The sequence below is a fragment of the Bufo bufo genome, chromosome 4 (genome assembly GCF_905171765.1).
Source record: "Bufo bufo chromosome 4, aBufBuf1.1, whole genome shotgun sequence".
Taxonomy (NCBI): Eukaryota; Metazoa; Chordata; class Amphibia; order Anura; family Bufonidae; genus Bufo; species Bufo bufo.
In genome coordinates this window covers 518,691,974-518,708,805 of record NC_053392.1, presented here as the reverse complement: position 1 = coordinate 518,708,805, position 16,832 = coordinate 518,691,974, and the positions used below count along the sequence as shown (strand labels likewise).

At 43.1% G+C, this 16,832-nt stretch overlaps 1 protein-coding gene across 1 annotated transcript in view; it reads left to right on the top strand.

Moving 5' to 3' along the window:
* The window catches only part of FANCL (FA complementation group L), a 75,918-nt gene that overhangs the window by 20,151 nt on the left and 38,935 nt on the right, over positions 1 to 16,832 (top strand). Inside the window, exon 7 of the mRNA XM_040429717.1 lies at positions 12,595 to 12,663. Coding sequence (XP_040285651.1) covers positions 12,595 to 12,663 — 69 coding nt within the window. The remainder of the gene's footprint in view (positions 1 to 12,594; positions 12,664 to 16,832) is intronic.

Sequence of the window (16,832 nt, the reverse complement as noted above, 5' to 3'; positions counted from 1 at the left end):
ATAAATTCGGGCAACAATATAGATTTTGTCTGTATCGCGGTAGATGACCACGGAGCGGTAGTGAATTGAAGAAGCTTCTCACTCACCGCCCCGTGGCCTCCCGACTCTGTACCGCGCTGCACTGGCCAGGGCCTTGCGTGCACACATCGTCAGCGCGCTGGCTGATGCTGTGTGTGACATCAGGTCCCTCCCAGTGCATGCTGGGAAGAAGATGCGGTCCGTCTCCTGCGGACTCCATCAGCCAGCCGCGCACCATGCAGGAAAGGTAAGTATATTAGCAGGGGAAATAATTGTAAAATGCGGACTGGCACTCTGTATGTGTGGCTACAAATATAATATACAATGTATAAAGTGATCACGCTGAATTTAATAAATGAACAAATATCAATACAACACTATAAAACTATTGTAAAAATATCATAAAACATCAAACTAACACGTGCATGCTGACACACATTAAATATTGAATGTGGGGAAAGCAAGCAATGTATATGAAAAATGCAAAGAATTCCTTGAATAGGTAGGTGAGGATTTCTTCTTAATGAGACTAACTGAGTCTTTATATTAATTCAATAGTCCGCATAAAGGGCATTCAACAGTGCTATTTAATCATATGGTTATGGCTTGCGGCTTGTATGCCAAAGCGTCCTTAATAGGAACGAAAAAGTCCTGGATATAATTGCGGTTTACTTGCGGTTTAAATGTCCGGACACAGTTGTTGCCGATAATAATAAATCGAGTGCCAATTCACACTATGATAACAGCATATACAGGTCTTACCTGCTTCTAGGTGGGTTGAAGTTTAATGTCCCAAAGTACGGCATTACATATCCAGTATAGAGGTTGCTGCTGTATGTGCTTTTCCACGCTATTCAGGCAGATGCCGGCATATAACGTGGTCTGTACCAGGAATCAAGCTTGTATCGCGGGAACTTGTGCCGAAAATAGGATCCGAAGATTTTTTTCTTATTTGGAGCGCTCCAATTATTCGTAAGTTTTTTGAGTAATTTTGGTAGATCATCTGTGTAGAGGCCTCTTATCAGTCCGGTGGGAGTTCTCAGCTGTTTACGCCAGACGCGTTTCGGGGACCTCTTACCCCTTCCTCAGTGGCAGCTGATCTCCCATTTTTGGACTGGCTATTTATAGGCCGCCCAAAACAGCCCAAACTATGGGGCGGATTTGGCAACCAAAGATTCAGGTTTGTTGCGTTTTTTTCGCTACTTATGCAGTTTTTTGTTATAATGTGTATTATGATAGGATCTATCTATCCAATGAAAAATAAATGTTGCAACACTATTGTTATAATTTAAAAATTTGATAAAATATTACATGTAATCATATGATACATAAAAACATGATAAAATAGTAATAAAATGCCATAATGGAACACAGATACAACGGTGTATATACATATATACGAAATCATGATAAATTCCTAATATGATATGTATGTTCATATATACAACAAACTTGCTTGATTTAAATTGCATGATGATGTAGGGGTGCATATTAGCAGGGGCCCAAATCTAACGGGGGTGGGGATGGGTGGATGTTTATGGCATGGGGCTGATGGCGCTGGCTGGGGGACATGGATGATTGCAAATAACAATGGCAGCATGAGGCTAATGGCACTGGCTGGGGGACATGATGAGGGTGGCAATGGCATGGGGCTGATGACGCTGGCTGGGGGAGATGGATGATGGCAATGGCATGGGGCTGATGGCGCTGGCTGGGGGACATGCATGATTGCAAATAGCAATAGCATAGGGCTGATGGCGGTGGATGGGCGACATGGATGATGGCAATGGCATGGGGCTGATGGCGCTGGCTGGGGTACGTGGCTGATGGCAATGGCATGGGGCTGATGGCGCTGGCTGGGGGACATGGATGATTGCAAATAGCAATGGCATGGGGCTGATGGCGCTGACTGGGGGACATGGATGATTGCAAATAGCAATGGCATAGGGCTGATGGCGGTGGATGGGCGACATGGATGATGGCAATGGCATGGGGCCGATGGCGCTGGCTGGGGTACATGGATGATGGCAATGGCATGGGGCTGATGGCGCTGGCTGGGGGACATGGATGATTGCAAATAGCAATGGCATGGGGCTGATGACGCTGGCTGGGGGAGATGGATGATGGCAATGGCATGGGGCTGATGGCGCTGGCTGGGGGACATGCATGATTGCAAATAGCAATGGCATAGGGCTGATGGCGGTGGATGGGCGACATGGATGATGGCAATGGCATGGGGCTGATGGCTCTGGCTGGGGTACATGGATGATGGCAATGGCATGGGGCTGATGGCGCTGGCTGGGGGACATGGATGATTGCAAATAGCAATGGCATGGGGCTGATGGCGCTGACTGGGGGACATGGATGATTGCAAATAGCAATGGCATAGGGCTGATGGCGCTGGATGGGCGACATGGATGATGATGTTGGCAATGGCATAGGGCTGATGGCGCTGGCTGGGGTACATGGATGATGGCAATGGCATGGGGCTGATGGCGCTGGCTGGGGGACATCGCACATGCTTAAAATTATTGCCCAGCCCTAGCGTGCATTCACACGACCGTATGTATTTTGCAGTCTGCAAAACGTGGATCCGAAAAAATACACATGATGTCCGTGTTGCGACCGCTTTTTGTGGACCTATTGCAACAATGCTTATTCTTGATGTCAAAATAGACAAGAATAGGACATGTTTTTTGTTTTTTTCGCGGGACCTTCGGAATGGACTTACAGATACAGACAGCATTTTTTGCAGCCCCTTTGACATAAATGGGTATGCATCCAGTCTGCAAAAAATGCATATCAGATGCAGACCAAAAATACGGTCGAGTGAATGGGGCCTTAAGCTGTCAATTCTTGGCAACCGCTGTACATTAGCAGTTGCGTGACAGCATAAAGGAGTATTCTGCCCTCTTCTTCAGACCGCACAAGCCCTTTCCATCACCTGCCGTCTCCAACTCAAAAATATCTCCCTCATCTGCACATTCCTCAACCATGTGTCTGCAAAAATGCTTGTACATGCCCTCATCATCTCCCGCCTAGACTACTGCAACATCCTCCTCTAGCACTCTTGCACCCCTCCAATCTATCCTCAACTCTGCTGCCCGCCTAATCCACCTCTCACCCCGTTACTCCTCTGCCTCCCCCTCTGCCAGTCTCTTGCTCCCCTTTGCCCATCGAACTCAGTTCAAAACGTATAAAGCTGTCCACAACCTGTCCCCTCCATACATCTCTGAGCTACTTTCCCAATAACATCCCCACACATAATCTCCGATCCTCACAAGACCTCCTTCTCTCCTCTCCTCTCCTCTTATCACCTCTTCCCACAATCGCCTCCAAGATTTCTCCTGTGCATCCCCCACACTCTGGACCTCGCTATCCCAACATATCAGACTCTCACCTACAGTGGAATCCTTAAAAAGAAACCTGAAAACCCACCTCTTCAGACAAGCCTACAACCAGTGACCAGCTTCACCCGCACCTACTGTGTCCTTCTCCCATACCATGTAGATTGTAAGCCCTCACGGGCAGGGCCCTCTCTCCTTCTCTGTACCAGTCTGTAACTCGTCTTGTTTATGATTAGTGCAATTGTCTGTATAATGTATGTGCACCGCTTATCATATGTACAGCGCTATGGAATGAATGGCGCTTTAATAATAAATAATAATAATGTGACAGGTTTCCTTTACCAGGCAGCATCTCACTAACTTTTACCCTTCTATAAATCCCCTTCTATAATCCCTTGCTTGTCGCTTTAACATGGATAAGAGCAGAGGAATAAAAGAATCCGAATGGCACACGTCCCGCGCCATAGGCTTGTTTTTGTCTTTTATTAATAACCTTCTTTCTGCTCTTTGCCAGCCGCAGACATACACCATATTCTTTAGCAGTGCATTCTGCTTAAATTATAAAAAAATTCTATCCAATTAATACTTTTTTCATTTTTAATAAACTGGATTCTATTTTGCCCGTTTCAGCCCAACAAAGCAGGTCTTCTAGTTGTGCATATACTCACCACCAAATAATTAAAAATCCCCCTGCCGAAAGTATTAATCTCTTCTACACGAATTTCACGGAAGCATTAAGAGCCTCCACAAATGTTCTGCCTATTTTCATACATATATAAGTGGATATTTTAATGAATTTGTACTGTCGTTAGTAAGGACTACTGTTACTTCTGAGAGCTTAAGTTATTAAGTAAATTGTCTGAAGAATTGTTTTCTTTTAAAGCTATTTCACAGTTGGCGAAATTACTGTTTCACTTACTAGTCTGTTAAGCAATGCGATAAAGGTGATTACTATGTGCCTTCTTCCTCGGAAGGTATCTCTCTAATTTTACCCTACATCATTAAGTTAGTGAAACAGAGCAGCCTTCCCCCGCAATAGACAATGGCGTCTTTTTTTTTCTTTTCTTTTTTTTAATCCTCTCAGTAATCTAATATTGCTTGTTTTTACTGTTAAAGGCAGCATTGCCATCAGCGTGAAGATTCAGGTATAAAAAGAGCGGTATTTTTACTGCTTATTTTGTGTTCTAAAGAAGCAGCTGGTACATTAAATGAAGAAGTGGACGTGCCCGCATTAAAACCGAGGCGCTCATTATTTAAACCTAGGTTTTCTGAACTGTTTGTGACTGTTCAATAATACCCTCTCTTGCCTCGAGACACTCAGACTTCCCTAAGCTCACAAAGCTAAGTAGTTCAATTTTTCAGCTTTTATCTTTGCCCAGGAGAAGATAAATGAAACGGGGGCAAAGAATATTTGTGATGGTGTGAGTGTAATCCTGCATTCAGTGTGAAGGGATAAGAACGTGCAGAAACAACCCTCTGTATGGGGAGATCCTGCAACAAACCTACAGATGAGACGCATCTCATTTACTGGCGTCCAGCATGAACAGTAAGAATGTTAAGGGCACAAGGAGCATTTCATTTCTGCTGAAGTTTTTTTTGTGGTTTATGTAAAATAATAATAATAATAATATTTTTTTTTTTGGGGGGGGGGGGGGGGGGCAAGAAGTTAACCTTTCCCTGGGACTTGGGCCCAGCCATTCTTTATGCGTGATGTATATTTACCTTTCCAATACTCGCATTTCATCAGAACGTCTGGAATGGAAATATTTGGTGTCGTCACTTGCCCCAGGCTCTGTTGCTCTTAGTTGTGATGATTAAAGGGCTTCTGTCACCCCACTAAACTCCTTTTTTTTTTTTTTGTGTACTTATAATCCCTATCCTGCGATATATCTATACATTATGTTATTAATCAATTTCGTTCAGTAGATATGTCAAAAAACGTACTTTTATAATATGCTAATTACCTGTCTACCAGCAAGTAGGGCGTCTACTTGCTGGTAGCAGCCGCAAAAAACCGCCCCCTCCTCCTGTTGATTGACAGGGCCAGCCGCGATCTCCTTCTCCGACTGTCCCTGTCAACATTTAAAAAATCGCGCGCCTGTGTTGATTCGGCGCAGGCTCTCTGAGAGAAGGAGGCTCGCCTCCTCAGCACTCCCTCAGTGCGCCTGCGCCAATGACGTCTTCTCTTTCGGTGATGTCATCGGCGCAGGTGCCCTTTAAAATTCATGGTGTTCTCTAGGAAAGTTTATGATCTTGATGACTTCCTCAGTGGATGCCATTCTAGCACAGTATTTCTCTGTATATAAGGTTTGAGCGAAATGAAGAGACTGAAGCCTACCACCCTTCACCCCCTCTACATCGCCGGAAATAGGTGAGGGAACTACACAGCTCCATCCATTCACTTCAACGGGAGAATTGCTGCAGAAACCAGCTCTGTCCATGACACAGTTATTGAGCACCACCAGAGATGAACAGCCCGGTATTGGATCCCTTAAAATGAGATATTGATGACCTATCCTGAAGATAGACCTTCAGTATAAAATTATTGGACAACCCCTTTTAATCCTTAGGTCCAGAAATTCTGTCAGTTGTTACACATAGAATGTCTAGCCTTGAAGAACTGTAAAGAGATGAGAAAAAAAAAACATTTTAAGTATTTTTATTTTTGGGACTCATTTGCTAAAAGGTTTTTTTTCTTTACGGAGCTGGATGTGGGTCTTCTGTGCCACTGAGCAGATTTAACAGTCAAGTGCAGAGCCCCCAGAGATCAGACAAAACTGCAGGCAAGGCAAGCAGCATTCATGCTATTCAGTAAACAGTCCAAAGGTCAGGGCAGGCAGCACAGTGTCAATCCAAGAGATAGGCAGAGGTCAGATCAGGCAGCAAAAGGATCAAATCTGGATAAAAGGCAAGAGTCAGTATATGGAAGATCAAATAGGACAAAGTGTACCTTCGCTCCGCATCCCAGGACGGAAAGCAAACTACAACATGTTGCGGTTTGCTCTCCGGTATGAGAACACAACGGAACGGAATGCATTTTAAAGCATTCCGTTCTGTTCAGTTCAGTTGTGTCCCCATTGACAATGAATGGGGACAAAACTGAAGCGTTTTTTCCCGGTATTGAGATCCTATGACGGATCTCAATAGCGGAAAACTAAAACGCTAGTGTGAAAGTAGCCTTATCCTAATCAAGTTATTGATGGGTGTTGAGGTCTCAATTTAATTATTCATTTTCTTAATTCTATTCAATAGAATGAATTAATTGTAATTAAATGTTACTTGGTTAAGGCATCATGGTAGAGTCACCTGTGACTAGTGGTTAAATTGGGAGCATAATGGCTAATGGTCAATTAAAGAAAGGTCAACATTTGTTAAAAGGAAAACTCCAAGTTTCTTTCACTGTGGAGTCCTAGCGTTTGTTTCAAAAGGCAAAGGACCAGTAGCAGGAGACAGATCAGTAAGCACCAGTCAAGAATGTTCTCTGATTACAAAATAAACTGATAGTAGCAGATTTACACTTTATATTGGGCTCCAGAATGGTTACCGATATGTATCGGACTATAAGACGCACTCCAGGTTTAGACAACAGAAGATTAGGAAAAAATATTTTCTACTTCTTAAACCGTCCCTGGTAATTTAATGAAGTGGAGGGGTCAAGGTCACTAACTTTGGAGTCTAGCGTTTAGGGGGTTAATAGATTTGGTCAGCTCTTGTTAACCTTAGTGTGTCATTTCTTGACCATTGTAACAAACAGCAATATCACGTGTGGTCACCTCATTAAATGTACCTATCCAAATAAATGTGTCTCCTGTCATTTCTCTGTAATGTTCTGCTAGTTTTTCTTTCTTTATTTTGTTTCTTACTCTCTGTGATCATGGCATTATACAAAAACACACACAGTGCTACAGTATGCACATTATACACGCACACAGATCTGCAATACACACATAATACACACAGCAGTGCAGAATGCACATTATACACATACCGTATTTTTCACCCTATAAGATGCACCGGCCCATAAGACGCACCTAGGTTTTTGAGGAGGAAAATAAGAAAAAAAAATATTTTTAACCAAAAGGTGTGCTTTTGGTGGGTTTTGAACTAATGGTGGTCTGTGGATGACACTATTATGGGGGATCTGTGGATGACGCACTGTTATGGAGGTCTGTGGATGGCGCACTGTTATGGGGGATCTGTGGGTGACACTAATGGGGGATCTGTGGGTGACACTGTAATGGGGGATCTGTGGGTGACACTTATGGGGGATCTGTGGGGGACACTTTTATGGGGGATCTGTGGGGGACACTTTTATGGGGGATCTGTGGGTGACACTGTTATGGGGGATCTGTGGGTGACACTGTTATGGGGGATCTCTGGGTGACACTGTTATGGGGATCTGTGTATGGCTCTTATTGGGGTCTCTGGATGGCACTGTTATGGGGATCTGTGGATGACACTGTTATGGGGGGATCTGTGGATGACACATATATAGCATCTTATGCTATGTGTCATCCACAGATCCCCTCCAAAACAGTGTCCCTGTAGTGTGAATGACCCCCAATACCGGGGTTGGGGGTCGCATCTGCTTTTATAATGACAGCGGGGCCCGTGCAGTGACTGTATTCTACTACACGGGCCCCGCTCACTGTATATAATCGTATCTGTAATTGTTATGTATATAATCGGGTAATCAGCGCCTGTTTACTTACAAGCGCTCGGTAGGAGGGAAGAGGCAGGCCGGGAGGACGGGCGCTGGCAGCGTGAGTCACTACGTCATGCGCCCACGCCGCCTGCTTCATTCATAAACTGGGCGGGTCAGACGCATGACGTAATGCCAGCGCCCGTCCTCCCGGCCTGCCTCCTCCCTCCTCCCGAGCGCTTGTAGTTGTAAGTATACAGGCGCTAATTACCCGATTATATATATAACAATTACAGATACGATTATATACAGTGAGCGGGGCCCGTGCAGTAGAATACAGTCACTGCACGGGCCTCGCTGTCATTATAAAAGCAGATGCCGGCCCCCAGCCCCTCCTCCCTCTCTGCTGATACACCCGCCGCGCGGCATCGCGGTGCGGTGTATCATTGAAAATTCGGCAAAATGCAGCATTCGCCCCATAAGACGCACTGCTATTTTCCCCCTACTTTTGGGGGGGGGGGGGGAAAGTGTGTCTTATAGGGCGAAAAATACGGTAACTTTGCAGGAAACACTTTATACACACATACACTCACCTAAAGAATTATTAGGAACACTTGTTCTATTTCTCATTAATGCAATTATCTAGTCAACCAATCACATGGCAGTTGCTTCAATGCATTTAGGGGTGTGGTCCTGGTCAAGACAATCTCCTGAACTCCAAACTGAATGTCAGAATGGGAAAGAAAGGTGATTTAAGCAATTTTGAGCGTGGCATGGTTGTTGGTGCCAGACGGGCCGCTCTGAGTATTTCACGATCTGCTCAGTTACTGGGATTTTCACGCACAACCATTTCTAGGGTTTACAAAGAATGGTGTGAAAAGGGAAAAACATCCAGTATGCGGCAGTCCTGTGGGCAAAAATGCCTTGTGGATGCTAGAGGTCAGAGGAGAATGGGCCGACTGATTCAAGCTGATAGAAGAGCAACGTTGACTGAAATAACCACTCGTTACAACCGAGGTATGCAGCAAAGCATTTGTGAAGCCACAACACGCACAACCTTGAGGCGGATGGGCTACAACAGCAGAAGACCCCACCGGGTACCACTCATCTCCACTACAAATAGGAAAAAGAGGCTACAATTTGCACGAGCTCACCAAAATTGGACTGTTGAAGACTGGAAAAATGTTGCCTGGTCTGATGAGTCTCGATTTCTGTTGAGACATTCAAATGGTAGAGTCCGAATTTGGCGTAAACAGAATGAGAACATGTATCCATCCTCTGATGGCTACTTCCAGCAGGATAATGCACCATGTCACAAAGCTCGAATCATTTCAAATTGGTTTCTTGAATATGACAATGAGTTCACTGTACTAAAATGGCCCCCACAGTCACCAGATCTCAACCCAATAGACAATCTTTGGGATATGGTGGAACGGGAGCTTCGTGCCCTGGATGTGCATCCCTCAAATCTCCATCAACTGCAAGATGCTATCCTATCAATATGGGCCAACATTTCTAAAGAATGCTATCAGCACCTTGTTGAATCAATGCCACGTAGAATTAAGGCAGTTCTGAAGGCAAAAGGGGGTCCAACGCCGTATTAGTATGGTGTTCCTAATAATTCTTTAGGTGAGTGTATATGTAAAATATACACACAGCTCTGCTGCATACACATCTGACAAAACACAGCTTTGCTACACAGATAAAATATATACACACACAGCCCTGCTGCATACACAGCACTGCAACACAGCTGACATATACATACATACAGTGGGGGAAATAATTATTTGACCCCTCACTGATTTTGTAAGTTTGTCCAATGACAAAGAAATGAAAAGTCTCAGAACAGTATCATTTCAATGGTAGGTTTATTGTAACAGTGGCAGATAGCACATCAAAAGGAAAATCGAAAAAATAACTTTAAATAAAAGATAGCAACTGATTTGCATTTCATTGAGTGAAATAAGTATTTGAACCCTCTAACAAAAAAAGACTTAATACTTGGTGGAAAAACCCTTGTTTGCAAGCACAGATGTCAAACGTTTCTTGTAATTGATGACCAAGTTTGCGCACATTTTAGGAGGAATGTGGGTCCACTCCTCTTTGCAGATCATCTCTAAATCCCTAAGGTTTCGAGGCTGTCTCTGTGCAACTCTGAGCTTGAGCTCCCTCCATAGGTTTTCGATTGGATTAAGGTCCGGAGACTGACTAGGCCACTCCATGACCTTAATGTGCTTCTTCTTGAGCCACTCCTTTGTTGCCTTTGCTGTATGTTTTGGGTCATTGGCGTGCTGGAACACCCATCCACGACCCATTTTCAGTTTCCTGGCAGAGGGAAGGAGGTTGTCGCTCAGGATTTCACGATACATGGCTCCGTCCATTTTCCCGTTTATGCGAATAAGTTGTCCTGTGCCCTTAGCAGAAAAACACCCCCAAAGCAAAATGTTTCCACCCCCATGCTTGACGGTGGGGACGGTGTTTTGGGGGTCATAGACAGCATTTTTCTTCCTCTAAACACAGCGAGTTGAGTTAATGCCAAAGAGCTCTATTTTGGTCTCATCAGACCACAGCACCTTCTCCCAGTCACTCTCTGAATCATTCAGGTGTTCATTGGCAAACTTCAGACGGGCCTGCACATGTGCCTTCCTGAGCAGGGGGACCTTGCGAGCCCTGCAGGATTTTAATCCATTGCGGTGTAATGTGTTTCCAATGGTTTTCTTGGTGACTGTGGTCCCTGCTAATTTGAGGTCATTAACTAACTCCTCCCGTGTAGTTCTAGGATGCTTTTTCACCTTTCTCAGAACCATTGACACCCCACGAGGTGAGATCTTGCGTGGAGCCCCAGAGCGAGGTCGATTGATGGTCATTTTGTGCTCCTTCCATTTTCGAACAATCGCACCAACAGTTGTCACCTTCTCTCCCAGCTTCTTGCTAATGGTTTTGTAGCCCATTCCAGCCTTGTGCAGGTCTACAATTTTGTCTCTGACATCCTTGGACAGCTCTTTGGTCTTTCCCATGTTGGAGAGTTTGGAGTCTGCTTGATTGATTGATTCTGTGGACAGGTGTCTTTTATACAGGTGACTAGTTAAGACAGGTGTCCTTAATGAGGGTGACTAATTGAGTAGAAGTGTCTAACCACTCTGTGGGAGCCAGAACTCTTAATGGTTGGTAGGGGTTCAAATACTTATTTCACTCAATGAAATGCAAATCAGTTGCTATCTTTTATTTAAAGTTATTTTTTCGATTTTCCTTTTGATGTGCTATCTGCCACTGTTACAATAAACCTACCAATGAAATGATACTGTTCTGAGACTTTTCATTTCTTTGTCATTGGACAAACTTACAAAATCAGTGAGGGGTCAAATAATTATTTCCCCCACTGTAACTATGCTACACATATAATATATATACACACATTCTTCTGCTGCATACCCACCTGAGCAACACAGCTCTGCTATACTTTGACTGTGAAAAATAAGGCACAGGCATCTTTTAGCAAGATTTTTTTCTTGCTAAAACCTGCATCATATAGTCTAAAAATACTGTATATTAAGGAGAATAATAGTATTTACTAAAATTGAAGAATGGTGACATGTGTGGAGTGAATTTGTCTACTGCGCGTTAAGAATTTTTTATGTAATGTAGTGTATTTTTCGCCCTATAAAACCCACCGACCCATAAGACGCACATAGGTTTTAGAAGAGAACAATAAGAAAAAAATACTTTTCATTAGACCTCAGGTCTGACCAGCAATCAGACCTCAGCTGACAGCCCCAGTCAGACCCCCCAATCACACCTCAGCTCAGACCCCACAGCCACAGCATAGCCGACAGCGGAGGACCAGGAAGCGTTGAGTACAGAGTCTTCACCGCTTTCCGGTCCTCTGGTACTAATGAGCGCTTCCATAATGGAAGCGCTCATTAGTATTCACCGCATAAGACGCAAGGACATTTTCCCCCCATTTTGGGGGGGAAAATGCATCTTTTGGGGCGAAAAATACGGTATACAGATATATAGAAAAGCCCTTTTTAATGCTGGTAATCTGCAGCATCCTACCAGGCATTCATTTGTCACTAGGACAGCATTTTGGCACAAGTTGCCCATTAAGATCAGGGACACATTTGAAATATGCGTTTGGAGATTTTCTTAGTAAATATGTCATCAAGATGTGGTGTGACTTTAGCTTTTAAAGAGGTTGTCCTGTTTGGAGGCGACAACCTTAATGGTTGGAACCTGTACCCAATTAAAAAAAAAAAACTGGCGGCAATCCTACCTTTCTTTTGCCCTTGTCCTGCTCACAGACGCGACTGGTCCCCACAAAACCGAAAGTGGCTTGATCATAGGCCAGTAATTAGCCATGAGGGGTCACATATGCTAGAATGGCATGTCAATGCCCCTTTCCTGGAATCAGCCGAAGTGCAGACAGGTGAGAGTTTTTTTTATATTGAGCACAGGTTCCAACCAATAGTGCTTTTGGCTCCTCGGCTGGACAACTTTGTCTGTCCTGATGTTATGTTAATTTGCTGCTTCTTTATAGCATTTGTTTGGCTTAACTTGTTATATTTTACATTTTCTCTGCTTTAGTACCCATATAAAGCTCCAGATTGTTGCGTAGACTTACCAGTAGCATTTTCCGTCTCATGGACACCACAGGTAAGCAATGTAATACTATATGCATGTCACATTTTCTACTTTGTTTTATTAGGTGGGTGGTTTTCAGCTGTATGATAGGACTGCTATTATTTGTAGCCACCATGTGTTGAGGAATCAAGTATTGGCTGGTAAATTTTGCAGATTGTGCATCTAAAATGTAATATAATGTGCTGTTTTTTTGAATAACGGTAACATACCGTTTTGTGTATACAGCTCATGTGCAGACCTATGTGTCCATCATTGCAGATTATAAAACAAACCTCCTATGTAGTCCGATGCTGGAGTCGTGTCTTACTCCCTCCTGTCTGTCTCCCCTCCTACTTTATGTAGGGCTTACAAGATACGTTTTGGCAAATGGAGCAGTGGGTGTAGGTTTTAAATGTACATGTTTTTATTATGTTTTCCATTTTGCTGTCATGCGTTTATCAACCGAGAGTTGGAGTGAAGCCTAAAAAAAACTACCGTAAATATCAGAAGACTTTTAACCCCTTAAAGGGGTTGTCTTGGTTCAGACCTGAACCCGGACACAACCCCCACAATTTTGACAAGGTTTTTTGAGTTTTGATATTACGGCGTTCACTGTGGGCTTAAAATGACATAATGTCCTTATTCTGTGGCTCAATTACTGCATTACCAAATTTTGTATATTTTTTTGTTTTTGTTTTAACTAATCAAAATTTTCTTTGCATCGCTTTCTATATTACTGTCTACAGAGCTTTATGAGGGCTTGTTTTTGCAGGACCAACTTTGTATTGGTACCATTTTTGGGGTACATTCAACTTTTTAATCACTGTTATAAAAAAATTTGGGAGGATAAGGTGACCAAAAATGGCAAATTGCATGTTTTAATTTTTTTCCGCATTCACCGTGCAGGAAAAATATTTTTATATTAATATGCTTATTTTTTTGTTTGTTAATTCTTATATCTAAAATTTAGGTGGGTGCTCAACTGGTCATATTCTATAACTGCGTTGTGAATGCATGTTTGTTAATGTAGTAACTGCATGCAGTAAACCGCACACCGTTTTATCTGCATCACAACTGTATTGCGTGGAAGCACCCTAGGGCCCCTTTCACACGGGCGAGTATTCCGCGCGGGTGCAATGAGTGACGTGAATGCATTGCACCCGCACTGAATCCTGACCCATTCATTTCAATGGGGCTGTGCACAGGAGCAATGTTTTTTACGCATCACTTGTGCTTTGCGTGAAAATCGCAGCATGTTCTATATTCTGCGTTTTTCACGCAGCCATGGCCCCATAGAAATGAATGGGGCTGCGTGCAGATCGCATCCACTAGCAAGTGCGGATTCGGTGCGATTTTCACGCATGGTTGCTAATGAGATGAGGGATGTATGACCCGGGACCCCATTTACTTTATTATTTTCCATTATAACATGGTTATAATAGAAAATAATAGCATTCTTTAATACAGAATGCTAAGTATAATGTCAATTGAGGGTTAAAAAATAATAAAAACATAACTCACCTCATCCACTTGATCGCGCAGCTGGGATCCTCTTTGTTCTTCTTGAAGGACCTGCAAAAGAACCTTCGCTGACGTCATCGCGCTCACCGCGTGGTGAGCGCGGTGACGTCAGCGCAGGTCCTGCTGAATGAAGATCTATCTTCATTCAGCAGGAAGGACAAAGAGGATCCCGGCTGCGCAAACAAGTGGATGAGGTGAGTTTTATTATTTTTTTAACCCTCAATTAACATTATACTTAGCATTCTGTATTAAAGAATGCTATTATTTTCCATTATAACCATATTATAATGGAAAATAATAAAATCTACAGAACACCAAACCCGAACTTCAGTGAAGAAGTCCGGGTTCGGGTCTGGGTACCACATTCAGTTTTTTCTCATGCGCGTGCAAACGCATTGTACTTGCGCGGAAAAAAATGCAGCCAAAACTGACTGAAATTGAGTGCCTACTCGCACGAATTTCCTTGAATGCACCTGCATCGCATCCAACCCTCACCCGTGACGCCTGTGTGAAGGGGGCCTAAGGGTACAATGGATTTGCCGCAGATTTCAGCCTCTGCAGGAAGATAGATTAGATTAGATATTGGATAGATTAGATAGATTAGATATTGGATAGATAGATTATAGATAGATAGATAGATTATAAATAGATAGAACAGATATTGGATAGATAGATTATAGATAGATTATAAATAGATAGATAGATACCTGAAGAGGGGAGGAGTGGCGAGTATAATGTGAGACCACATGCTTGCAGAAAGAGGGACTGATTTACAGTCTGCTGTGGATTTGCCGCAGATTTCGGCCTCTGCAGGAAGATAGATTAGATTAGAGATTAGATATTAGATAGATTAGATATTGGATAGATTATAGATAGATAGATTAGATATTGGAGAGATAGATAGCTGAAGAGGGGAGGAGTGGCGAGTATAATGTGAGACCGCTTGCTTGCAGAAAGAAGGACTGATTTACGTTCTGCTGTGACGCTGTATTTATAACAAGGGAGTTTTTGTCTCAGTTTTCCCACAATTGCTGATGTGCTTTCTCTTAAAGAAGCAGTTCTATGATTTTTTTTTCCAAGAATTGATTAAATGGAAAACTCCCCTGCAGAACTGTAACCAAAGCCGCTAGTGAAATTGCATTTCCTCATTGAAATTAAAACCACATCGCTTTCTAAAAAGGTGCATTTTACAACCACATTGTGTGAATGAGATTTCTTAACGTACCGTTAGCAGCAGTTTTCCATCTAGCTGGTATTGGGCTCTACTTGCACATGAACGATGCCTAGACAGTATTTTAGGTGACTGATACTACTACAATATATACTGGACAAATATGGGACAAAATAAATGACATCTTGCATCTGCGACATGTTCTCCTACATTGAACGCTCGGCCTGACTTGGGGTTGTCTTCTGAAGTATGAAGTGTCACATATTTCATTAATCGCGTGCTGCTCCACCTGAAACCTGTAGGCCCAAAGAGGGCGTTGGAAATGGCAGCTGGGTGCTTATTTAATTTGATGTACTTTACTCCATTTTTAGATCCAGATCTTCGCTCGGCATTCAAGCCAATTGTGCTTCTAGCTGTACAATAACATCTCTACAAGTCTAGAATGGAATATTAAGATTTACAGAAATTGCAGGAAAAATATCAGATGAAAAGTGTCCAGTTACCTTCCTTTTCTTTACATCTCATTTCTGACGTACGTTTGCAGATACAGTTCGGCATAGTCCTGTCCTAAGTAATGAAATCCGTTTGTAACAAGTTATAAACCAGGGATCGCGCCTGGTATTTGTGGGAAACATGTCCATTCTTTTGATCTCTCAAGTTCATATAACCTGCCCGCTACCATTCAATAAATTATTTATATGAAAACATGAGGGTTTCCTTAATGTTAGATACTACCTTTTTGATCAAAGCGGTATTCATATATCTGAGTATTCTGCCTGTCACACTGCACAACATATGGAAGTCATTCAGAATATGTGTCGATAATAAGGCCATGGGGGAGATTTATCAAACTGGTATAAAGTAGAACTGGCTTAGTTGCCCCCAACAACCAATCAGATTCCACCTTTCATTTTCCAAAGGCGCTCTGAAAAGTGAAAGGATGAATCTGATTGGTCACTATGGGCAATTAAGCCAGTTTTCCTTTGCACCAGTTTTGATAAATCTCCCCCATAATGTATGTGGCGATGTAGACATGCGGATTATAGCGTAGCGTGTGATGCATAGCAAAAATGCGGAATTTTCACCATAAAGGGTCCATTCACACGTCCGCAATTTCGTTTCGCATTTTGCGGAACGGAATTGCGGACCCATTCATTTCTATGTGGCAGACACGGAATTGCGGACCCGCACTTCCGGGTCCGCAATTCCGTTCCCGAAAAAAAATAGAACATGTGCTATTCTTGTCCGCAATTGCGGACAAGAATAGGCATATTCTATTAGTGCCGGCAATGTGCGGTCCGCAAAATGCGGAACGCACATTGCCGCTGTCCGTGTTTTGCGGATCCACGAATCCGCAAAACACGTTGCGGATCCACGGATCCGCAAAACACGTTGCGGACGTGTGAATGGACCCTAACTGTGTATTGAACTTCAATTTTGTGATAATTTTGCATGAAGGGGTTTTCAGACAACACTCTTGTCCTTTAGGTCTGTATTACACCAACAGATT